General features: G+C 42.0%; 1 protein-coding gene across 3 annotated transcripts in view; it reads left to right on the forward strand.

The window, feature by feature from the left end:
- The window catches only part of MTUS2 (microtubule associated scaffold protein 2), a 637,113-nt gene that overhangs the window by 305,415 nt on the left and 306,328 nt on the right, over nucleotides 1–25,370 (forward strand). For 2 of the 3 annotated variants that reach the window (XM_047860755.1, XM_047860746.1), the window contains exon 5: nucleotides 12,679–12,876. In XM_047860755.1, the coding sequence (XP_047716711.1) occupies nucleotides 12,679–12,876 (198 nt within the window). The remainder of the gene's footprint in view (nucleotides 1–12,678; nucleotides 12,877–25,370) is intronic. The other variant, XM_047860761.1, reaches the window with a different exon arrangement.

A 25,370-nucleotide genomic window follows, 5' to 3' on the forward strand; every position in this document is an offset into this window, starting at 1 on the left:
GCATTCCATGCTTCGGTTATCTATTCATTAGTTGATATATATTTGCATTTTTCTGCCTTTGTCTCTTATGTGTCATGCCGCTATGAATATTCATGTGCAAGTTTTTGTGTGGATGGACATATGTTTTCATTTCTCTGGGGAATATACCTAGAGGTAGAATTGTTCTGTCATATGGTACCTCTGGGTTTAACCTTTTGAGGAACTGCTGGATTGTTTTCCAAAGTGGCTGCACCATTTTACACTCCTACCATCAGCGGATGAGGTACCATTCTCTCCGTATCTTGCCAATACTTGGTAATGTCTGTCTTTTTCGTCATAGTTATTCTAGCGGGCGTGATGTGGTGTCTCATTAAGGTTTTGATTTGCATTTTCCTGATGCCTAAGGATATTATTCATCCTACCATACGCTTATTGGCACTCTGTATATTTTCTTTGGAGAAATGTCCACTCAAATCCTGGCTCATTTTAAAATTTGGTTATTTTTCTTTTCATTGTTGAGTTATATAGTTATCCATACATTTTGTTTACTTGAAAGCCATCAGATATATATTTTGCCAATGTGTTCTCCCATTCTTAGCTTGTTTCCCCCCACTACTTTTTATTTATTTATTTATTTATTTATTTATTTATTTATTTAGAGAGAAAGATAGAAAACAAGTGGGAGAGGGACAGAGAGAGAGAGAGAGAGAGAGAGAATCCCAAGCAGGCTCTGCACTGTCAGTACAGAGCCCAAAGTGGGGCTCAAACTCACGGACCATGAGATCATGACCTGAGCTGAAGTCAAGAGTCAGACGCTTAACTACTGACCCACCCAGGGGCCCCTCCCCCCACTACTTTCTTGGTAGTGTCTTTTCAACCTAAAAGCTTTTCACATTTTTTCTCTGTTTTACTGAGAAATAATTGACATATATCACTGCATAAATTAAAGGCTTATGGCGTGATGGTTTGATTTACATATATTGTGAAATGGTTACCACAAGAGGTTCAGCTAACATCCATCTTCCATATGGGCACAATCAAAACAAAAGAAGGAAGAATACGGGAAAATATCATCTCCTTGTGATAAGAACTTTTCGGACCTACTCTTGACAACTTTCCTGGATATTGTGCAGCAGGTATTAGCTTTAGTCATTGCATTGTACTTTACACCTCTAGTGCCTATTTATCTTATAACTAAAAGCTTGTACCTTTTGACCGTCTCTCTCCAGTACCCCCCTCTCCCAACCTCCTGCCTCTGGTAACCACAAGTCTGATCTCCTTGTTCTGTGAGTTTGTTTTGGGGCTTTTTGTTGTTCTTTGTTTTAAGATCCTCTATTTGAGATCATACAGTATTTGCCTTTCACTTTTTTTCTTATTTTTAATGGCTGAATGATATTTGTGTGTGTGTGTGTGTGTGTGTGTGTGTGTGTGTGTGTGTGTGTAAAATAACTTCTTTATCCATTCATCCATTGATAGACCCTTGTTTCCATGTCTTGGCCATTGTAAATAATGCTGCTATAAATATGGGGGTGCACATATCTTTTTTATGTCCTTTGCCTTTGGATATATTCCTAGAAGTGGAATTGCTGGGTTATTTTAATTTTTTGAAGGTTGTCAGTGCTGTTTCCCATTGTTGTTGTACGAATTTCCAAGCCTAGGGGCAGTGCACAAGGGTTCCTTTCTCTCCCCTTCCACACCAGCATTTATCTCTTACCTTTTTTGGTGGTGGCCATTCTAACAGGCATGAGGTGCTATCTCATTGTGGTTTAATTGTGAAAGCTTTCACTTGAATGAAATTCAGTTTTTTCATTTGTTGCTTATGATTTTTGTGTCACATATAGGAAATTATTGCCTGATCTGAGGTCATGGGGATTTATAGCTGTTTTTTTTTCCTATGAGTTTTATAGTTTTAGCATCATGAGGATTTATAGCTATGTTTTCTTCTAAGAGTTTTATAGTTTTAACGTCTCCATGGAAGTCTTTAATCCATTTTTGAAATGTTTTTAATATGCCAAGAGGGAGTAGTCTAACATCCTTCTTACACACATATATATCCCGTTGTCCCAGCACCTTTGGTCGACAAACCATTTCTTTCCCCCCATTGAATGGTTTTGGCAGCTTTGTCGAAATTCAGCTGACCATACATGTTGAGTTTATTTCTGGGAACTCAGTTCTCTTTTAAGCTGTGTCTGTCCTTAACGCTAGTACCACACAGTCTTGATTATTCTAGCTTTGTACTGAGTTTTGAAAATGGGAAGTGTGAATCCTCTAACTTTGTTTTTGTTTTTCAAGATCAGGGACTTTTTGTGTTCTCAAGAATTGGACTATTCTGTGTTTTTTGAATTTCCATCTGAATTTTAGGATCAACTTGTCAGTTTCTGAAAAGAAGCCAGCTAGGATTTTGATAGGGATTGCACTACATCTGTAGATCAACGTGGGGAGTAGCGCCATCTTAACAACATTGAGTGTTCTAATCCATGAATGCTTTCTACTTTTTTGTGTATTCTCTAATTTCTTTTGATAATGTTTTGTAGTTTTCAGAAAATACGTTTTACACTTTGCTTATTAAATTTATTCCTGATGTAGCCACCTTGAAAATATACCTGAACCCCCCAATTTATTTAGATTCTCATTTAGTATTAGGAAAGTAAGAGGTAATTTGGATTTATAGTAAAGCAAACTGAAATATTACAGAGTGGCCTTTTCGTGAAATAGCTTTATAGTCTAGAGGCAGTGTATTTCATGCTTTTCAAGCACTCTGGTGTAAGTAAAATTAATACAAAGCAAAACCCAAAAACCCTCTACTTTGGTTCTGCCATATGGTTGACCTTTGAACAATGTGGGGGTTAAGAGCACCAATCCCCCTGTGCAGTCAAAAATCTGTGTGTGACTTTTGTCTCCCCAACCATTTCACTACTGATAGCTGTTAACCCGAAGTCTTACTATTAACCAGAAGCCTTATTGATAACATACAGTTGATTAACACATATTTTGTATGTTATACATGGTATATACTGTATTCCTATGATAAGTTAAGCTAGAGACAAGAAAAATGTTATACAAAATCATAAGGAAGAGAAAATACTTTTACAGTACTGTACTGCGTTTATTAGAAAACATGTATAAGTGGCTCCACACAGTTCAAACCTCTGTCGTTCAAGGGCAACTGTCACTGGAACTTTGCCAATGAAGGGATTGCATAGCTACCTTAGACAATGAAATGGAAGGCCCTCATTTGCTTCTCTTTCCTAGTGGGGATTGATGATGCCACATACATACCTCAAGAGTGTGTAAAAGCTTGGTTATCTACATATTTCATGTTTCTGGAGAGAGCAGAGCAGGCCTTCAAAGCAGGTCCATGTGGATTAGGAGAGAGCAATGAAAGGAGCTTCACTTGAAGTTTTTGTGGTTAGGGAGTAGGCAGGGTGAGCGGTCTGTACTCAGGCAGGTGCTTGTGTGGTTTGACTTTGTCATAGGCACCGAGGGGAGAACACCAGGCTTGCTTCTGAGCTTTCTTAGATGGGGAGAGAGGGAGAGCCCTGATGTTTGATGATTAAAATGTACTATAATTAGTTGAATTTGAACTTGTTGAATAAGCCAGTATAGTGCCGTCTGAGGCTTGCAGCCTGAGGCCATTAAGGAAGGTGAAAGTTCCATCGAATGCCTTGTTCAAGAGCCCAGCTTTATGTATTCTGAGAAACAAAATGATTGCCTTGTTTACTATTAGTCATGTTTGGAACTCCAAAAGTGGATAAGGACTGTCATAGTGGGAGCTCGTATTGTGGCTGTAGGAAGTGCAGAAACACGTGTCACCTTAATTTTATGTTTTGGGTCTCTGTAGTGCAGAAAGATTCTCAGAGGGTTTTTTAACCTTAAAAAGGGCAACCGTTGCTGCCACTGGCTAGACCAGACAGCCCAGGCCAATGGCAATGGCTCAAGAGTATACAGATGTTCACATGGGACTGACTTTGACCAGAGCATCCTGTGTTAGAAGACTATCTGAGGTTTGTCTAAGTGTGCTGACCGTTGGGTCGTATCCTGTTCAGGAACATCTTGGTTAAAGGATTAAAAGCAGTAGCTCTTAACAAGCTCAGTCGTGTGTGTGTCAGTTATGTTTCCACCTGGAAAATACACAAACTTCGCATTGCTGTTCATCAGTTGATCCCAGTGGGCTCCCCAGGTAGCCAGTGGGTCTGGGGGAGTAGTGATCTCCTCTCACACTGTGACATCAGATAAGGGACTGAGGACAAGGAGGCCACCCCCTTCTGCAGGTGGGCTATGCCATAGGACCCAGGTTTGGTTCCACCCTGTAGCAAGAAGGCCAAGCTACCTCTGCTGAGTTTGTGAGCTTCTACTTCTATAACCTAAGGCATATTGGGGACCTTGGTGTGGAGGGCCACATGTTCAGGGCAGATGAGAGCTTTACTTTTTAGGGGAGACAGTATGTACCTAGCAAGTGCTGCTCTCATATGGTGTCTTGCAGGACCAACGAGGGCAGTTTCTTACACAGAATCCCATGAGCAACCTATAGCCATTATTGGTCGTCTAGGGACTCTAGAAGGCATGAGAGGAGGTTGCTAAAGCTGCACAGTGAGAGCATCTCAAGGGCACTAATGAAAGTGTGTGTCTATTGCTCTTTGAGCAGATTCTAGAGCCTTTTATTGGAGGGGATCCCACCGAAGGTGAGCCAGTTTGCAAATAACAGCATAAATGTGCTTAAGTAAAATTTGCAGACGAAGAATATTTTCCCTCCCGAACCCAAAAGAGTCTAAAAGATCCTGGGCTTCTTTTCACTTTTTGGATGCTGACAACATCACTAGCTGTTTCTTGATAGTCTCAGGGATGGAGTGCCCCCCAGTTTACCAAATAATTTTTAGGAATTTAATTAAAGTGGCAGGGCCTCGCGCTGTGTGTAAGACAGTGGCCTATCCCTTTTCAGTGAGCCTGTTTGCATTTATATGTTCTGAATGAGTGTGTCAGATGAGTGTCCTCAAAGGGAGATGTTATCACTGTAATGTGTGTGCACCTACGCTCCCAGAGAAAGGTTGGATCCAGTTGAGATCTAGCCTGCAGAGATTGTGTGGTGGCTAGGCTGTTGAGCTAGCCCATGGGTAGCCGCTGCATGAAGATGTGCTGTGTCTCTTCGGAAGTGAAGGAAAACAGTGACTGAGGGGCCAAGAATGGGCCAGATTGGCTTGTTAAATGAACGGCAGTGGTCCTGTAGGAAGGGTTTCAGTTCTTGCGGGCCTCGCTTTAATGTGCACCAAGTCATATCACTGCCTTAACTGTAGGGATGGCCTGCAGGGTCCCATTTTGTCAAGCCAAGTTTTTATGGGTCAAAAACTTACCTCTCTTCAAACGTATCAGCCATAGAGTGTTCATGCCCGCTGTGGGATAGCATAGGGCAATGGGTGCTCTGCCGCTGGGGAATTTGGGCAAGATGGTAATTCTTAAGGTTAGGGTGAAGCCTATCTGGGTTTCCTTCATTTCTTGTTCAGTAATTCCCTTAAGATGATACAATGTTATAGGGGATACATTTTTTAAATTTAATGAGATCCCCAGGTAGAGCTGTAGTTTGAGCCCCAGTATTGATTAAAGGCACAAAGTTTTGCCAGTTGGTACATTTAAGGAGATGTTAAGATTAATTCAGAAGCTATGTTGTCAAGGTGCAAAAGTCAGTGCCCTTGTATCTTTTGGTGGATAAATTCTTTTAGTAGTCAATTTTGGATTTCCATTTGGGTCCAGTTGTAGCCCTCTGTTTCCGTTTTTTGTTTATTCTGCCAAATCTGGACTTCTCTTCTTCCTTCCCCCACCACCCTATTCTTTTCTTTCCCCTTTGTTTTTACTAAGGATTCTCTCTTCTCCACCTGTATTTCTAGATTTCCTCCAGAGAGCTTCAAATCAGTGTCATCAGGGTTGGAGGCTTCCCCCATGGCTGGGGTTACTTTGTAGGATTTAAGGACCCCAGGCTTAAAGAGGATTCGAATTAACCCCTTTCACTATACTGCAGAGATGCCACGGGTATTTTTCTCTATAACCCTGAGAAATCAGGATTTTTGTTGCAACAGAGGCATAAGCAGCAGCAGCAGCAGCAGCAACAGAGGTATATAAGGGTCCTGCTGAGCCATTTGCTGTTAGGAGTGCTGACCTCAGCACTTCACATAATGGCTTTTTCTCTTTTTTGTTTTTTACCCCTAATGACTGCTTTTTTCATGAGTGATCACCCAGTGGACCTGTATGCAGCACAAGGTGGTCTTTTCCGCGAGTCTGGCGTCAGTTACGACTCCGCTGTAAGACGTGCAGAGAGGTCCAGGCTAAGATACATGACCCAAGGCCATGCCAAGGACCCCGCCCCAGTCACATATTCCTGTCTCCAAAAAACCAGTTAATTATTGCAACTTCCCCCTGGGGTCAGGTTAGTCCCTGACAGAGGCTCCGCAGGACTCTCTAACGCGGAACAGAGCAGCACACCTCAAAGCACGAGCTAGCCAGCCAGCAGCAACCCCAAGGGCATGTTTTCTGTTGGGCAGCAGAGCCAGCTTGCAAGCAAACCACGAAGAAAGGCCCCCCGTGATGGTGGTCACCGTCTCCGCATCCTGGTCATGCCACCTGTTGTTGTGGTCACCCTGAAGAGACAGGGTGGACCCCACCCCAAATTTGGTTTAGGTGTCAAGACTGACGATTCCAGATGCAAAGCAGTTTACGAGGGAGTTTCTTAACTTACTAATTGAGGTGTCTGGGGAGAGCAGTGCTGGCCTCTGCCGCAGGTGCAAAATGACTTGAATGAGCGAGGGAAGGATCCTGGCTCAGCCTATCGTATTGTCAGGGGTTGGGGCAGAGGGGGAGAGTGCCCTTGGAAGTGGACAGGGGCTTGTGTAGTTTCACTCTTCAGCCTCAGGGGGCAGCCCTGGGCTTTCCTATCAGCTTTCCCGGATGTGGGGCGCAAGGGGGCGGGGAGTATAAGAGGGGTGTGGGTTTTGAAACCTGATAACTCTTCGCAGTTAAACACAAAAAAGGGGAATCTTACAGTCCTAAATATTTTATCTTGTTGATGTTGTAAATGAAACTTTATTAATTTCACTTTTGGATTATTTATTGCAAGTATATAAGAAATACAATTGACTTTTATATATTGAACTCGTTTATTCTAATCGTTTTTAGAAATTTCATAGGATTTTCTACATACAAGATTGTGTGATCTACAAAACGAGAAAGATTTGCTTCTTGTTCCCAACCTGCGTGGCTTTTAATTTTCTTGCCCAATTGCCCTGGCTAGAACCTTCCATAAAATATTGAGTAGAAGTGGTGAGAGCAGACATCTTGGCCTGGTTCTTGATCTATGGGAGAAGCATTTAGTCTTTTTCCATGCGTATGGTGTTGGCTATGCGTTTTGTTTTCATCCACTCATCAGGTTGAGGACATCTTTCTATTGTTTCTGGTTTGTTAGGTGTTTTATCATGAGATGATCTTGTTATTGGTCAAGAGATTTTTCTGCATCTATTGAGAAGGCCATGTCGTTTTTCTTCCTGTGGTACAATACGTTGATTTCCATGTTAACCCAATCTTCCATTCCTGGGATAAATCGCACTTGGTTACGGTGTGTAATACTTTTTATATGTAGCTGGTTTTAGTTTGCTATTTATTTGGTGAGAATTTTGCATATGGAAGAAATTATTTTCTTTTCTCATGATGTTTTTGTCTGGTTTGGTTATCAAGGTAACGCTGGCCTATAGAATGAGTGTAGAAGTGTCCTCTCTCTCTCTCCCTCTCTCTTTCTGTTTCTCTGGAATAATTTGTGAAGAACTGGTGTCAATTCTTATTTAAATGCTTGATAGAATTCTCTCTCAAAGACATTTGTGCTGGGCTTTTCTTTGTGGGAAGTTTTTGGATTACTAATTCAATTTCTTTGTTGTAAGTAGATTGAGATTTTCTATTTTTTTTTTCCTTTGTGTTTTTCTGGAATTTGTTCCTTTCATTAGGTTGTCTGATTTGTTGAGATATAGTTGTTCATAATATTCCCTTATAATTCTTTTTATTTTTGCAAGATTAGCAGTGATGTCCCCTCTTTCATTCTTAATTTTACAAATTGAGTCTTCTCTCTTTTTCCCTTGGTCAGTGTAATTAAAGGTTTGTCAACTTCGTTGATCTTTCTAAAAACCAACTTTTGATTTTGTTGACTTTCTCTTTTATTTTTCCATTTTGTTATATTTATTACCATTCTAGTATTTATTATTTCCTTCCTTCTGCTCAGACTTTGTTTGCTTATCTTTTTTCAGTGTCTTTAGATGGACTTTTAGTCCATTTAGTCCATTTAGATTTACTTTGTTGCTGTGACATCCTTCTTCTTTTTTTTAAAGTTTATATATTTTGAGAGAGAGAGAGAGAGAGAGGGAGGGAGGGAGGGAGGGAGGGAGAGAGAGAATCCCAAGCAGGCTCTGTGCTGACAGTGCAGAACCTCACAAACCATGAGATCATGACCTGAGTTGATACCAAGAGTCAGACACTCAACTGATTGAACCACCTAGAAGCCCCATCATTCTTTTTTAATGTGGGCATTGCAGAGTGCTTCAGTGATATTCATTCTTATGGCCAGTCTCTACCATTGGGCAAATCTCTTAGTCATTCTCCGAGTCAAATCTCAGAGTCATCTCAGTCAGACACTGCTGGGGGGTGTGGTAGGGACAGTGGTCTGTCCCTCTTGGAGTGGCAGTCCTGATTTACAAATGGGTGCTAGGCGGGGGGTGGGGGGCAGTAGCTTCTGGTCTTCTCCCTTCACGTCTCCTGATATTGAACCTCTAGCCTACAAGTGAGCCAGGACAACAGTGATTTTTGGCCTCTTGTGCCTGGGGTAGTGCCTCTGCCTTTTTACTTGGGACTGGGTGAAGGGTCCTCTGACCTCTTAGCCTCTTGCTTGCATGTAATTTAGCCTCTGCAACATGGACCTAGGGGGAGGGATAAGGGTGGGAAATGGTGGTAGCCTGCCTCTCCCAGTGAGATATGGTACCTCTTGCCAGGGGGAGAGGAAACCTGTTGCCTTGGCCACAGCCACCCACATGAGAGCTGTCATCATGCTGAGATGGACAGGGTTGCAGAGGAGGAAAGGAGTGCATTAGGCTCAAGTGCCGTCCAATCTATTTTTACTGGATTTAGTAGATTTTCATATGTAAATGTTTCTGTATTCACTGTATGCCTTTGGAACAATTTCTAGAAACTGCAAGTGATTGTTGTTTTTTAAAAATAATTTTTACTGGGGCACCTGAGTGGCTAAGTCGGTGAAGCATCCCACTTTGGCTCAGGTCATGATCTCATGATTCACGGGTTCGACCCCCGCATCAGGCGCGCTCTCTCTCTCTCTCTCTCTCTCTGCCCCTCCCCCACTCGCACCCTGTCTCTCAAAAAATAAACATTAACATTTTTTTAATAAAAAATAAAATAATTTTTACTAATAATGGTTGTTTCACTGGAGAAAGTGTCCAGGGAGCTTGTGCCACCATTGTGGAAGAGGTCTCTCTTATGTGTGCTCAGTTTTATTTAACATTAATTGTTATCATTTGTTTACCGAGGGCTTATTATGCACCTTGATAGGTTATTTCTGTCAATATTCTTAAAAAGCCCAAGGACACTGAGTAATTGAAAAAAACATATTCCTCTGACGTGCTGCACTTGGAAAATAGTAAGGAGTGCACATTTTTCTAATTAAATTCCTTTTATGAGAAACTAAGATTAACCTAAGGCACATTCACTCAGAGCAGCTGAATGTAATGCACAAGAGCACCTTTCACAGGGCAAGTGGGCATGTCATCTTCTGTTGACCTTTTCAAAGTGTGGTCCAGGCACTACTGAATGAGGACCGCTGAGGTGCTTGTTTAGAAGACTGAGTTTTGAGCCCCAGCCCAGCCTAATTCTCATGCAGAGAGACCAGCGCAGGTATTCAGCTCACACACAGGCTGCATTAATGTGTGCAAGCTTGACTACTGCAAACTTCAGCCAAACTTGATTGAATAATAACGTCAAAACCACTGTGCTAGACACGGGTGGTTTCTCAAGAACAATAAGACCTGCTTTTCCAAACCCCAGAGGTATGTAAACTATTTGTGAGATTTATCTGGTAGAAAGAGAGACCGTTGGATAGTAGCTTGATGTATAGATTATATAAAATTTAGAAAAATTATGTATACTGAGAGTTGGGGCAAGACATACTCCCACAAGTAGCCCCCCCCCCACACACACACCCCATGTGCCTTTATTGGAAGGGAGAGCTGGACGAAGAGAAAGTGAAAGCCTGGAAGTCACTTAGAGCCTTACTTGGTGTGTACTTGGGTCCCTGCGTTGTTGAGTCCTCTCTCTACATGTTCTGCCGCTACCTTTCTTCCGACGGCACGAACAGTCATTGAATATGGGTAAGGGTAGGGTAGAATAAATTCCTCCTTGAGCATTTTCCATGCCCTTATTGCCTTACATAATGATTTAATAAACTAAGTTTTCATTCTTAAATATTAAATGAATGTTTACTACGTGCCAAGGTTCTCTGTTAGAAATTTTGAACTTTCCTTTCTTCCCAAATACGGGTTTGTTTTCTTGGGAAAACAATTAGTCCACGTTCTTCTCATGTGACTTGATGTAACCTTAGGTCAGTTATTGATTAACTGGGCTGGGAAAGAGGTTATATATAACCAAAACTAGTATCCAAATGTGGTGGGTTTAGTGTATACTTACTGTTGAAATTGCATCTGATTTTTTAGCAACTCTTTTACTGTTTTACAGGCACTGTTCAAAATTGAGTTGGTGCAAACTTACTGTGAAGGTGGTATCTGATATATGGGGATACTTTCATTGTTCTGGGGATATCACCTAAAAGTACGCAAAAGGATAGGAGAACAGTTGGAGGCGTTGACATGGCATTTAATTGCTGATACAGAAGGGCCATTATTACTTATTAAGCAGTGATGATTTCTCATCATATTTGAACGTTTTTCCCCCAAGCATTAGGACAGAACTGAATTGGGAATACTGCAGCCCCAGCTCTCTGCACTCACCCAATTTTTCCTCCTCTTCCTCCTCCTCCTCCTCCTCCTCCTCCTCCTCCTGACCCAGAAATCAAGAAACCAGAGTTGTGCATATTCTGTTTTCACATGGATGTGCAACTGGCTACAGACTCCCTCTTAGGGAGAGCTCCCGGTAGAGGAAGAGGCACCAGTGGTCCAGCGTGGCATCTGTTGGTTCTCTAAAGATTTCCACACATAGATCTGTTTCTAATGTAGATTCTTCATTGATTTTCAGATGTCGTTAAAAAAAAAATAAATGGCTTCTTTTATTATTAGTTTGCAACCTGGTTAATCTTTTAGTAGATAATAAAGAGTGAGGAACGCTGCTGAACGGTCTGCATATAAGCACTCACAGTAAATATGGCTGCAGCTGAAAGTTCCTAAATGGCTTGACCAGAAATTTATATAGAATATTAGGACACTTGCCCCTTTTTCCTTTTTATTATTATTATTTATTTATTTATTTATTTTTAATTTTTTTTTCTTTTAACATTTATTTTTGAGACAGAGAGAGACAGAGCATGAACAGGGGAGGGTCAGAGAGAGAGAGGGAGATATAGAATCTGAAACAGGCTCCAGGCTCTGAGCTGTCAGCACAGGGCCCAACGGGGCTCGAACTCATGGACCGTGAGATCATGACCTGAGCTGAAGTTGGATGCTCAATTGACTGAGCCACCCAGGCGCCCCGCCCCCTTTTCCTTTTAAGGACTATTAAAGGGCATTTGTGTGTGATAACATTCTGGTTCTATCCGGTATTGAAAGGCTCTTTTGGTGTGGAGATGATCATTGCAGCGGCTATGAACGGAGCCTGATTCAGACATCATCATGCTGAGATAGTAGATTTATAGCATGATGTTTTATTATTTTGAAATTAGCCAGCTTTGCACATATTTGGGAACTAATTTTAAGCTTAGTTTAATTTTTGAATTTTAGTTTAACATAAAAACCCATCGTGGAAAAAGAATTAAAAAAGCCTAGTAGTTTTAACTAGAGCATCTATCAAGTTCTGTTACACGCGGTAATATTTGGAATATATCTTTGAGGCCAGTTTTATCATCACCAGTCCTTCCATTGGTTCTGAAGTGTTGGGTCAAGTGCCCAAGGTTACACAGCCAGTAAATCATACAGACTGGATTTCAATCTGGCCAGTTCCCCAGTTTATGCTCACCTCATTCCTACAATGAACGGAATGCTAGCAAACAACTCTTTTGTGCATGCTTCTATGATTTCTCACCAAGTGTTTGTAATTGTTGATGAATATTTACCACAAGGGCTCTTTACCCGTTGCATGTCAGACTTTAAGGTGTATGTCACTTTCACAGTTCTAGGGTAGCTTGCAACAGTACAAGTTCATTCCATTCAGCGTCCTAAGCACTGTCTACCTTTATTTATGGCCATATAATAGGGCTAGTTGTCTTTTCTTTTCTCATCTGCCTGCTGCCTCTCCTCCTGTGTAAGTTCTCTGAAGCTCCCAGCCCACAGCGAGGAGCTTTTCTCATAAAGACGTATTTGTGACTATGCTGAACCGCACCGTACAACATCAGTTGTGTTCAGTTTATGATAGAGTTAGATTACTATTCATAGTCTGTGTATTCCTCTGTCTCGTTGTCAACTGATTTTTTTTGTTTGTTTGTTTGGTTTGGGTTCGTTATAGCAGATTTAAAGAAAGCCTCCGGTTCAAATGCTGCAAAATCCAATCTACCAAAATCTGGACTTCGTCCTCCTGGATACTCACGTCTCCCAGCAGCCAAGCTGGCGGCATTTGGCTTCGTGCGGAGCTCCAGCGTGTCCTCGGTCTCCAGCACCCAGTCCGCGGACAGCGCGCAGCCGGAGCAGAGCAGACTGGCCAACCGTAAGTGGGCGGGGCGGGTGGGCGGGGCCGGCTGCGTTGTTCCCTGTGGGACACGCCCCTAGGACTACACAGGGGCAGGTGAATGGCCATATCTTCATTTCTTCAATATGGGCATTTCTTCAATATGGGCATATGGGTATAACGGCTTCATTTCTTTGTGTTTGAAAGAGTTGATTTGACTTCCTATTATATTATATTATATTATATTATATTATATTATATTATATTATATTATTTACTTCCTTAATCTACCATTGTTAGGACTTTAGAAAATGATCTACTGAAGGAAAAAAGGCCTGTTTGGCACTATCATTTTTTTCAATTATGAGGAATTAAAGTGCCAGAAAAAGACTCAAATCTAGAAAATGACTTAACCAGGTACTGATTCCAGGAGCCGTTTGCTCATGGATTCTACGTAAGAAGTCAAAGAAAGATCCAACACAGGTGTTCCCATGTTGTGCTATCATGAAGCATATTATGTATTAGATATTAGTGGTGAGAATCCTTTTAGTCACCTGGGATTACCTGTCATGGCTTCATTTTGGTGGAGCACTTGGCTGGATTTCTCAAAGTTACCTAAACAGTGTGAAAAATAGAAAAGTAGAGCTGAGCTTCTTCAACTCTGCCCAGAAAGGTCCCCATTGGCTGAGTGATGCTACTCTAGGCCTGGCTCCCGAGACTGATGTTGGAAGCTGTGTTTTAAAGTATGAATTAATAGTCTCAGAGCAAGTCACAAACAGCCACCGTTCTAAAGGAGATCTGGAGGCCGCCCCACTGACCTGAGCCTTTGATGACCAAAGCCCATCTCAGCCTGTCAACTTCAAAGTCATTGTTATTGGATCTGAAACCATGACATCTCGGACGTTGGTTAGCAAGAACTGGCCAGAGGACCAGGGAAGTCTTAGGGGTTTTCATGTGGAGTGCTGTTCGGGAGGGATTACAGTAGTTGAATCGTGCTGAAGTAAGTAGTGAGAGAAAGAAACAGAGGGCAAGACGGGGTATGTGGGAGGGGAGAGGTGGAGAACAAGATTGATTTATATTATTTTCTAAATTTCTTTTCTCCGAGCTTGCTCTTTCTCTATCCTTTCTTGGGTTCACAGAGATGACGCGTGGCACATTCATACCTGCAAAGTTCTAAATTTTGGTCTACCTAGTTATTCCTAAAAATAATGCATTACCTTTTCCTTTATCTTGATGTGTTTGTAAGCAGTTTCTGAGAGGTTTTTTGCTCACTTGGTTTCCTAAAGGTGCTGCATCTGAGAACTGCTTTCACACAGGAATACACTTGTCATTAGGGATTTCATCAGATTCTCAAAATCTGAAAGAGCTCTTTGCAAGTGTGTAACTCATATTTTTCCATGTGTGTGCGTATTGACAACCTGAAGATTTTTAAGTATAGGAGCAACTATTTGTCATCTTTTTTAGTAGTAAAATCCCTGGTGGCATGTTTCTCTTTTAGAGGAAGCAGCATGAGTGATTAATAATAAAAAAAAAAGTACTTTTTGGTATATATCTTTCCAAGGAAGTAGTTAAGGCCTTGGTTTCTTTAAAAAATAAGAATCATGTCGGGATGATTGAGCTTCGTTCCCATGGTAGCAGTTTTTGCTAAAGGAGAGCTGATAGGTGTGGACAGAATAATTCCAGGTGTGCTTATGGCATTTCTTCTCACGTCTGCTTGAAAGGATGCTAGAGAGGGACACGCTGAGCACCCGGGGAGGCAAGAGCCATTATGTGCCAAGGAAAATAACTCCTACTTTAAAGACTTCATAGTAAAATAATAAATTAATTATTAATACATAATTATTAATACATAATGCATTAGTTATTAATACATAATAGATATGCATTTAGAATTCTTTTCCAGTTTTTAAAAAAGCAGCATTAGAATTGATTTGCCACCTAACCATGTGTAAAATTTATACTTCACCAATAAACCACAGAAAAATTTCTCACTTATTTGAATTGATATCTGAGTGCCATTAACCACCTGTTAATACTTGTTATTAGATGTAATGTCAAAAATTTTGTGTCTGTTTTTTAGTGGAGGGTTGATGCTTTGATGACAAGGATTAAGTAAAATATGAGGCACTCAAAAGAGCCAAAAGTCCTTAGATCAAACCACAGGAGCAAAGCTTTGTTGGTTTAGCTCATGGAAACAGCTAGCATATCAGAGCTGGTTCCTTTTTCCTTCTTGGAACATTGGTCTTTCTTCAAACAGTACATTCACGTAGAATTGCGTTTAGGAATACCACAGTAATTAAGAATTATATTATGGCACAGTAGATGTCTCAAAATCTGAAACATGACTCTAATAAGGAACTGTTGGAAAGTGCGCAGCTCATATTTTTAGATACTCATGTGCCTATAAACAGTCCGAACAGTGTCCACGATGACCGAAGCATGCTATATTTAGGACACTTTTCAGTGATTCATTATGAACTTAGTGTTTCCTGGATGACTTTGGCTTAGCTACAGCTCGCTCTCCCTGTGGCTTTTCTAAAGGGTCCTGAGGGGCAGGTGACAATGAGAGTGGAGAGGAGAGACCCCTGGGCTCCCCTGGACCTGGGTCTCGGCTGTTGGGTGTGGAATCTACTCTCCACCCTGGACTCTGGTTCTCTACCATATCTTCAGGCCCACTGGGCACTAAGTCAAGGGCCCTTCCGTGTCTTTTTATCTTTTCCACAAGGTTTTGACAAATGGAGCAGACACAGAGAAATGAATTATGCCTGTATGTACTTAGATCATATTACTTCTATTATGAAGCCCTTTGAAGAGACCCTAAAATCAGGGTATCTTGGGACCCAGTCCGCCCCCTCATTTTAAAGCTAGCAAACTGAGATCAAAGTGACTCATTCTGGCTCCTGGGCCAGTGTTCTTCTTCTATGTAGTCCTTAAAGTTGCCACATAAGGTGAAGAACCACTCATGATTTAAAGTCTTTTCTTCCTGTTCGTGAAGCAAGTTAGAGTCAGAGTGGCCTGGAGGGACCCTGTAGACTGAACTCACCTTTCCCCCACTTCCTGGGTTGTCAGCCAGCCCCTGTGTAAACACTGAATGATAGAGCACATTCCATCTTGTGAAGAAGCTGCCTTTGAGACAGGATAACTCTCGTCATGAGGCAGTGCTCTGTGTGGGTTCAGGCTGCCTCCCTGTAATTGCCAACTAGTCACTCAGTTCCTGTGGACTGGTACAGAACCTTGACATTCATTGTATTGCAGGTGATGGCCCTCCCAGCCCCCTTCACTCCTTTATAGGTTCATCACGTGAAGATTGTGAGGCTGGTACCTTTAGAACCTCAAATAAAATACCAAATTATCCTAGTTAGCAACTCACGGCTTTTTTAAAGATTTGCACTGAAGAGAGACAAAGTAATTCCCTAACTTAAGCTTAAACTTTAAATCATATATTTGAGCAGGTCTGACCCAGTGTGTAGCTCATAATTTTTTTTTAATAGTTTTCAGAGACCAAACCAAAAAAAAAAATCTCCAACTTAGAGAAGAAAAATTACTGTGGAATTTAGTGCTGGTAATGTATTAGAGCCTAAACTGTATCTAGTTGTCAGATTTATCAGCAGTTAGCTATAGACTTGATTTTCCCAGTGGATAGGTACAATTTAAAGTTAAACTTTTGGAGGGTATGGAGGGGACTAGGGAAACTTGAGGATTTCATGAATTAATCATTAATGAAAATAGTTCATATCACCGAAAGATAGAATAATTTCTATAGAGGATCTTATCTCGTTGTGTATTCCGAGTAGCACCTAACGTGTTGAGTGCTCGAGAAATAAGAAAATCTCTATCTAAAAAGAATATGATGTAGATGGTGGTATTTGCAGTGGTCCCTTATGGTTTCCCTCCCACTTCTTCTCCATTCGAATCTGCCATGTGTTCTCCATGGGGTGAGCGAAGACCAGAACTCACGAGACAAAGAACTTAAAGAGTAAAAAAAGAAAAATGAGGGCTTTCTTCTTGTTTCTTTCCCTGGTGCAGAGAGGTAGTAGCGTTTGGGGAAGTAGGAATACAGCTGGCGAGGTGGACGGAGAGGCTGACATTGTATAAATGATCACGACACAAGCGTATATGTGCCTACAGCCTTGAAAATGATACAAAGTTGGGTAATTGTTCCTGGCTTGGGGTGGAGGGTTAATTTCTGATTGGGGTGATCGGGGAGTTTCTCAGAGGGGTTGTATTTTGGGAGGCGGAGATGGGCTCTGGGAGATCTTTTGTAGGAGAGCTATTGGTGCATCCAGAAAACCCCCTGAATTTGAGGGGTTGCTATATGGCATATCCCCTCATGTGCCTGCCAGTTCCTCGTAGAGTCATCTGTGTTCCGTACCCCGAGGCCTTATCTGCTTGAGCTCCCCAAAGTTGTTCTCACGAGGCATCTCTTCCAATTCTTTTTTTTTTTTTTAAGTTTATTTATTTTTGAGAGAGCAAGAGAGAGCAGGGGAGGGGCAGAGAGAGAGGGAAGGAGAGAGAAAATCCCAAGCAGGCTTCGCACCGTCAGCACAGAGCCCGATGCAGGGCTCAGACTCACAAACTGTGAGACCATGACCTGAGCTGGAATCAAGAGTTGGACACTTGACTGACCGAGCCACCCAGGCACCCCTCTTTCAATTCTTTAGGCTTCCCCGTGTTCATCTTATCCATACTATCAGCTCTTAGCCCTTTGAACACTCTGCCGACTCTGATCTGCCGCCTCAACCTCTCTCTGGAACCACTGACCTACATTTCACACGACGCCAAACACCTCCAACAGGCCGACCCAAATTGCCTCAAACTGAACATTTCCCCCAAATGAATCGTTTATTATCGTTTCCAGACCGGTACCTTCTCTCACGGTCACTCTGTTAATGATATCTGTGATCTGGCTACTGAGGCTGGAGATTTTGGGATCAGCATTTCCTCTCACCTTCTTTTTGTGGTCCTTTCTATTCAGTGATCACATCTGGTCCATTCTCACTCTCTCATGTACTCCATCCTCTTTCGTCTGCTCACCTTACTTTAAATCTGTAGCACCTCTCACCTAAGCCATTCCCACTGCGTCGTCACTCTGTAATCCTTAGCGCATGTGGTCCTAGATCATTTTCCCTTCCCCCCCCGTTATGATTGCTCCATGGTGCCCCTGCGCTTGCTACAGGTCCTTGCTGGACGTTCTAGGTCCTCCATGATCTGCTCTGGCAGATCCCACACACCATCCCCTCGTGTGCACCTTCAACTGGCCAACCAGAATCGTTCACTTCTTTCTCTGAGGGCTTCGTGCTTTCCTTTGTGGTGTTGGTGTAAACCATTCATCTGCATAATGCTCTCCCCCTACTCCCAACCAAATTTCTCTGTAAGTTTTTCCGGCGTAATTCAAATACCACTTCCTCTCAAAAATCTTCCCTCATCTGTGAACCAGAAACCATCTTTTCTCCTGAGAACACCTGTGGCCCCTTGCTTGGATCACTAATGTGGATTATCACACATCGGCTCATGGTACTTACTTGTTTCTATGCCCTGTCTCCCCTACGGATTGTCAGCTCCCTGAGGATAGCAGCTAGGTCTTTTGATAATTTTAGTATCCTTCATGTTATACCTAACACGGCCTTGACAATAGTACAGTGTCAAGAGAAATTCTTTCCCAGTGGAAATTCTCTATCATTTTCTCTTATGCGAGAGTATGGAGCAAGAGAGATCCCTTAGAGGAACGTGAGCAGCTTTCAGAAGTATCTTGTACCGGGAACTTATTTTCACTCCATTAAGACTTTCATGGGTTTTGATAGTTGGCGAAGTTCTTCATCAGTGTGGGTTTCATAGTTTTCTGGAATCTCTAAAATGTTACTTCTATGGACTGTGGTGTACTTATGGATAATCTGTACAACTCAAAGAGTAGAAAAGATAATAGGTCATTTAAAGTATAATTATATTCAGAGATAAATCATCATGTAGACTGACTTAATAGTTTCATAGATCTCTAATAACCTATATATCTCCTTGCATATAATTAGCCACTTTAAAAGAATTGGCATAAAACCCTACCATTGAGGCTTTTCATGGGAGAATTTAAGAGTCTTCAAAATTAAATATCTTAATTGGAGAGGTTAGCTATTTTCATTACATTTTAGAGTTTATTTTTTATTTAAGTACTTAAGTCAGTAGATGTTTTTTTAATTATCAAATAGGATTTGTGTTCTGGAGATAATATTCTAAACTGGAAAATCACTAGCCTTTTTGGAAGATTAATCAGTGAAACTAAGGGTTAATAGGAAAGCTTTTTGTAATGTTAACTTCAGCATTTATGCTCATGAATACCATAAAATACATTTACATAAATAACACTTTTGATTTTCTGTATCTGACATGAATTCAAAATAAGTTCAGAGTTGCCAAGAAGTATTATTAATAACTCCTACTAAAACAGTCATTAATCTATTTCATGTTCCATTGGCAAGGAGGGAGTCATTTTTTATTCATGGAGAAAGGAGCTGAAAGGGACCTGTGAGGTCAGATTTCAGAGAAGCTCTTGCCTATTTGAGATTAAGCCTTATTGGCATCTTTGTACTTCCTTTTCAAAACACTCAAATAATTACCAGGTCTACCTGGAGATGGGATTAGAGCGTGAATGTATCCCATTTGTTCTTTAAAAAGTTGACCATTTTTTGTTGTAAGAAATGTAAACTGAAATTTCGGGGATGATATTTTTATCATGTCTAGTTGAGCTGCCCCATTTTTCTTGGCTGTCTGGTTTTGTGACTGTCAGATTGTCCACTTTCCCTTCCCCAAACCAGCCCTCTTTCAGCGTCTGTTGTGGGATAAGTCCAGAGCTCAGCACTGCAGCTCTTGTGACTGAGACACCATGATCTTATTCTAGCAAAGTTAGAATCCAGCGGAGAGACAGGAGTGTGAAAATAAATCCACGTAGGGAACTGGGAGTGTGGCCATGGCTGAAGACTGCATAGCATTTGGTGGGCGGGTGGTGGGTGGGGAGGAGGCATATAAAAGGGGGAACACCTAACCCTCCTGAGTTGGGGGTAAGGGTAAGGAAAGCCCTCACTCCCTTTATCTCCTCCCCTGCCCCCCCCCCCCCCCCGCCTGTCTCAGCACCACTGCATTGTATCTTCAGATCTCATTATTCCACATTTTAGGTTATGACAGTGTTCTGGCTTTGCTGTGAAATAATCTGGCAAAAAAAACCCCCAAAAAACAAAAAACCTCCGAAAAAAGATAAAAAAAGATAGGTAAATTGTTCATATTCCTTGAAGCTGGATGATGGAACTATGAAGACTTATTGCACTATTTACTTTACTTTTTTGCACTATTTACTTTTTTTCCATAAAAGAAGGTTAAAATCTCATCTCCCCCCCCACATTGGCTTTCATTTCTGAAGACACCAGATAGCATAGTGGTGAAGGAAGTAGGCTGCTTGGGTTTGTGTCCCGTCTCCACCATTCACTAGCTCCGTGACTTGGGGCAAGTTACTTAATCTCCCAGGGCCTCTGTTTTCCCATTGTAAAATAAGAATAAATAGAAATAAGTGTAAAAAACCACCATAGGATTGGGAATATTAAATGGAATGGATGAAAGGCAAAGTGCTCAGAAAAGGGCCTTGCATATTAATAATGATAATGGCTCAATGACCATTTCCATTCATTGGCCGTGCGCATAAAGTTCTATGTTGAGAAGGATTTAAAAGCTCATTTGGAAAAATGGCCCTGATGGATTAACTGTGTCTGGCATGGGAAAGTGGTAATGATAACATATAAGTCAGGGAGATGATGTCTATTTCATTTCTAAATTTTTGTAATCCCCTCTGTCATGTACGGGGAATACCTCTCTGAACATTAAGATGAAACATTTATCATTTATGCAACATTAAAGGTGGCAGTTCTAGAAGTCGATCGGTAGATTTTCATGGGTATGTCTTTTGGGCTTTAAGCTTCACGCTGTTTGGAAATTCATAAAATACAGGCAAGGAAAGTCTTGTTTTGTTTTCTTTATCTAAAAGGGTTCTGCCATGCCCTTAGCATGTTATCATTTTAAGGAAACACGTTCATTTGGGTTTCCTTTAAATGAAACATATTTATGCAAGGTGACTAATCCATAGCACATTAATCTAAGCCGATGGCATTTAAAACCTCTGCTCAAAATAGAAACTGGGAGTTGGATCTGATTTTATTTCTGTGCCTTTCTAATGTCTGTAGGAAAAAGTGGGAACATTCGATTTTGTAGTGTATAAAGAGCTTCACGCAGCCTCTCGTTTCGCTAGAGTCTAATTTCCATTGTACTAGGGTCTTACTTTGTCAAATATCTCAATCCGATTTAGGTGGGCGGGGAAAAGAGAAGAGTGAGAACAAAAACCAAAATAAGCTTCTGATTTTCTCTGGAAATGAGGAAGTCAAACACATGTCACTGATGGATTTAAATACCTATTTCCCTGGAATCTGTAATTATGTAATTTAAAGTATTCTTTATAAGGAAAAAATAGAATCGTTTTCACTGACTCTTGCTGTTAATTTTCCAGATTCTTCCCACTCAGTTCTTTTTTCTTCTTTCTTTGCTTCCTTCACACTCATTTACAAAGGAGAACATGGTTCTTCTGAGTACTATGCAGCATTGCCTGTAAGTGAAAACATTTTCTTTATTGCTTAAGTAACATCTAATTTATCCACCTAGACTCAGCTGTGTGGACAGAACTGTTGGAAATCATATTGTGCCTCAAGAGGTTTCTAAGTGCCATAGTCGAAGCGTGTTCTAGCTTATTCAAGATATTTAATGAAGAAAGGATCCTTGGACTGTGGGAAGGGGTCAAGATAAGAAATACGCCATACTTGTGTGCAAGATATGCATCAAAATCAGCATTTACGGTAATAGGACAATTCTGAGGAAGGTCAGTTAACTTCACTGGACTTCAATTTTTGTTATAAACTTGGAAGAGATCAAATTAAATAAATTGCCCACTTTTGGCTCTCAGGAGCTAGGATCCTGTGGCTTTCTTCTGTTAAAATTATGCAGCCATTTATGATTCTGAAGTGGTGAATAATCAGAAGTGTATTGGGGGGCGCCTGGGTGGCTCAGTTGGTTAAGCGTCCGACTTCGGCTCAGGTCATGATCTCACGGTCCATGAGTTTGAGCCCCGCGTCAGGCTCCGTGCTGACAGCTCCGAGCCTGGAGCCTGTTTCAGATTCCATGTCTCCCTGTCTCTCTGACCCTCCCCCCGTTCATGCTCTGTTTCTCTCTGTCTCAAGAAAATAAATAAACGTTAAAAAAAAAAGTGTATTTGAGAACCATCACTATGATAATTGTGAGCCAAGTCATTTGGACAGGGGAGACCGGGGATGAGCGACCTCAGCTCTGCCAAAATTAGAGTTGCTTTCCTTCTGGCCAGACCTTACTTTTGTTATTTTTACCCTGCCATGGGAGATCGAAATTTCAGAACACTAACAAACAGCAGCTCGGAGGTTTTGCTGCCCCGCTTTTTGTCTGTAAAATGTAGGGCTGTGAGGTTCTTGGAAGTCCCGCTCGCACCCCTGCACTCTGCCTGATGCCACACATCTCAGATTATTGGGCTACAAGAGATGGGAAGTGTGGGGGAGGGTGTTTTCATACCTTTTATTGCTTTCAGCTGTAGCAGAAATGACAGGTCAGGGGTGACCTTCCATCACAACACTAACACCACTGGGGACGATGACAGAGAAGTAGTAAAAAGCAACTGAGCCTAACTTCTAGAATCATCTTGACTTCTTACAGGAACTTTGCCAACAGTACATGCTTTCTTGCATTGCCATAACACGCACGGGGCCGTCTGCTGGGAAGGTTCATAAAGATCCTTGCAATATCTTCCTTAAGGCAGTGGACAGGGGCCACAGATTGATAATATCTTCCACTTTCAGTGAGAAAGAATACATTTCATGAAGTCCGTGGGTTCTTTGGCTCCCATCACAGGCAGGAGCTGGGAGGAGAGGCTTAGTGGGAGCCTGAAGTAAGGGGTCAGCAGTAGGGAGGGAAAGAAAGGGCCAAATCTGAACGAGTCAGAGCTGACAGGTCAAGAGCACCTGCGAGGGTGGAGTGCCTGGAAGGGGGGGATGAGGGTACCACTCTCAGAATTGTGGGCTCAGGACCGGAATCTGAGGGTCTCGAGTCATGTCAAAGTCCCAGAAAAGCATTCACAGAAACCCATCCGGCGGATTTATACACATACTGGGCTGACATTATGACATTAAGGGGAGGAGCCTTGACTGACCTCACTGGTGAGTAGGACAAGATGGGAGGAGGGATGTGACGCGAGCAGGGCCTGTCTCTGGATGGGGAGCAGGGAGCACAACCAGAGAAGGCGTGGTTAGCGAGGAGGGAGGAACATCAGAAGAGGCCAGGGAGGAGAGAATTCACCGAAAGCGCCTGGTCGGTCAATGCAGTCTGTGTGCTGCAGAGGGGAACATCTCAATATGAGGAAGAATGGAAATGCAGACTTAATGATTAGGAGCTCACCGGGAGCTTCGATGTTAGTTTGAACAAGATATGTGAAGGCAGGAATCGGGTTATCGGGGGTAAGGCAGGTGAGAATGGAGGAAAGAGGTGAGTGTTAGGATGCTTAGTGGAGGAAAAAGAAGGGACTCGGGGGGTACCTGGATGGCTCCGTCAGTTAAGCGTCTGACTCTTAATTTCTGCTCAGGTCATGATCTCACGATTGGTGAGTTCGAGCCCCGTGTCTCGGGCTCTGCACTGACAGTGGGGAGCCTGCTTGGGATTCTATCTCTCCCTCTCTCTCTGTCCCTCCCCCACTCACATTGTCTCTCTCTCTCTTCAAATAAATACATACACTTTTTTTTAAAAGAAAGGACTCAGTAGAGGAACAGAGAAAGTTGTTTTGTATTTGGTTTCATACCTCCCCCGCTTTTTTATTTTTATTTTTATTTTCATTTTTTTTAATGTTTTTTTTTATTTATTTTTGAGACAGAGAGAGACAGAGCGTGAGCAGGGGAGGGGCAGAGAGAGAGGGAGACACAGAATGGGAAGCAGGCTCCAGGCTCTGAGCCATCAGCACAGAGCCCGATGTGGGGCTCGAACTCACAGACTGTGAGATCATGACCCGAGCCGAAGTCGGATGCTCAACTGCCTGAGCCACCCAGGCGCCCCCTCCCCCGCTTTTTTAAAAACACAGATAAGAATGTTCATGATCCAAGAGGGAGGATCCAGTGATGAAGAAGCCATTGAAGATAAAAATAAGTGGGGTGATAGATGGAGCGCTTCCTGGAAGAAACGGGAAAGAATGACGTCAAACACAAGTGGAAAAGAGAGAAAGAAAGGGGTAAAGGATGAGTACAGAGAAATACTGGGCAGGAGGAGAGAACTCCAGGGAATTCACATTGGGTCGCTTGATTTGTCGGAGGTAATTAAAAAGGGTTTTAACAAAGATGAAACATGATGGAATTGGGTTTCATAAAGCAGAAAGGCATATAATGGTTACCGAGAGCAATACGGTAGGAGTCCGTAAGAAGTGAAGGGAGAATTGCAGGGCTGCATAAAGGCCAACTTGAGGCTGGAAAACATGACTTTATACTGGAAACGATCCACCAGATGTTAGGCCTATCTCCAGTGATGTGGTGGATCACGCTTCTCTCCAGCACCTCGTCCGTGTTATACTGTAAGTTAGAGCAGCTCAAATTCCAGAGTGAGCATATACTGTTTCTCGGGAGCTTTCTTTGAGTCGTAAACTAATATTTAAATACAATTCCTTGAGGGCACCTGGGTGGCTCAGTCGGTTGAACGTCCACCTCTCGGTTTCAGCTCAGGTCGTGTGTTGATGGTTGTGGGATCAAGCCCTGCACTGGGCTCCGTGCTGGGTGCGGGGCCTGTTTGGGATTCTCTCTCTCCCTCCCTGCACCTCTCCCGCTTGTGCGCGTGTGCACGCAGGTGTCCCCACTCTCTGAAAATAAATAAATATTTAAAAACAAACAAACAAATACAACTCCCTGGAAACAGAGGTGCTGGTTGAAAAGGGTTGCAGGGAGCCTGAAACCATCTGTGCCTTTCCCCTTCCCTGTCCAGTCCTAAGAGATTCCCTAAGAGATTCCCTAAGAGACCAACCCTAAGAGATTCCACGGATGACAATTGGAAATCACTCGTTTTATGGCGTAGGTGTCCAGTTGGCTCAGGAACTGGAGACAAAATTCACTACTGTGATGAAAAAGGGTAACATCTTTTTTTCTAAAATTAAAAATCCTAATTATTGTTGGCAAGAAAAGCATTTTCTTATTTGTAGGTTTGTAATAGGATCCTCATGTGTCCCTAGAACATGGCCGTCCAGTAGAACTTTCTGTGATGATGGAATGTTCAATGTCTGTGCTCCTGAGCCGTTGTAATATGGCTAGTGTAACTGAAGAGCTGACTTCTAAATTGTATTTAATTTTAATGACTTTAAATAACCACTTGTAGCTAGTGGCTCTCCTGTTAGTGAAATTCTAGATTATATTATCAGTTTGGATTTTCTTAAAGATATACAATTATTTTTTAAGTTT

The sequence above is a fragment of the Prionailurus viverrinus genome, chromosome A1, assembly GCF_022837055.1.
Source record: "Prionailurus viverrinus isolate Anna chromosome A1, UM_Priviv_1.0, whole genome shotgun sequence".
Lineage (NCBI taxonomy): Eukaryota > Metazoa > Chordata > Mammalia > Carnivora > Felidae > Prionailurus > Prionailurus viverrinus.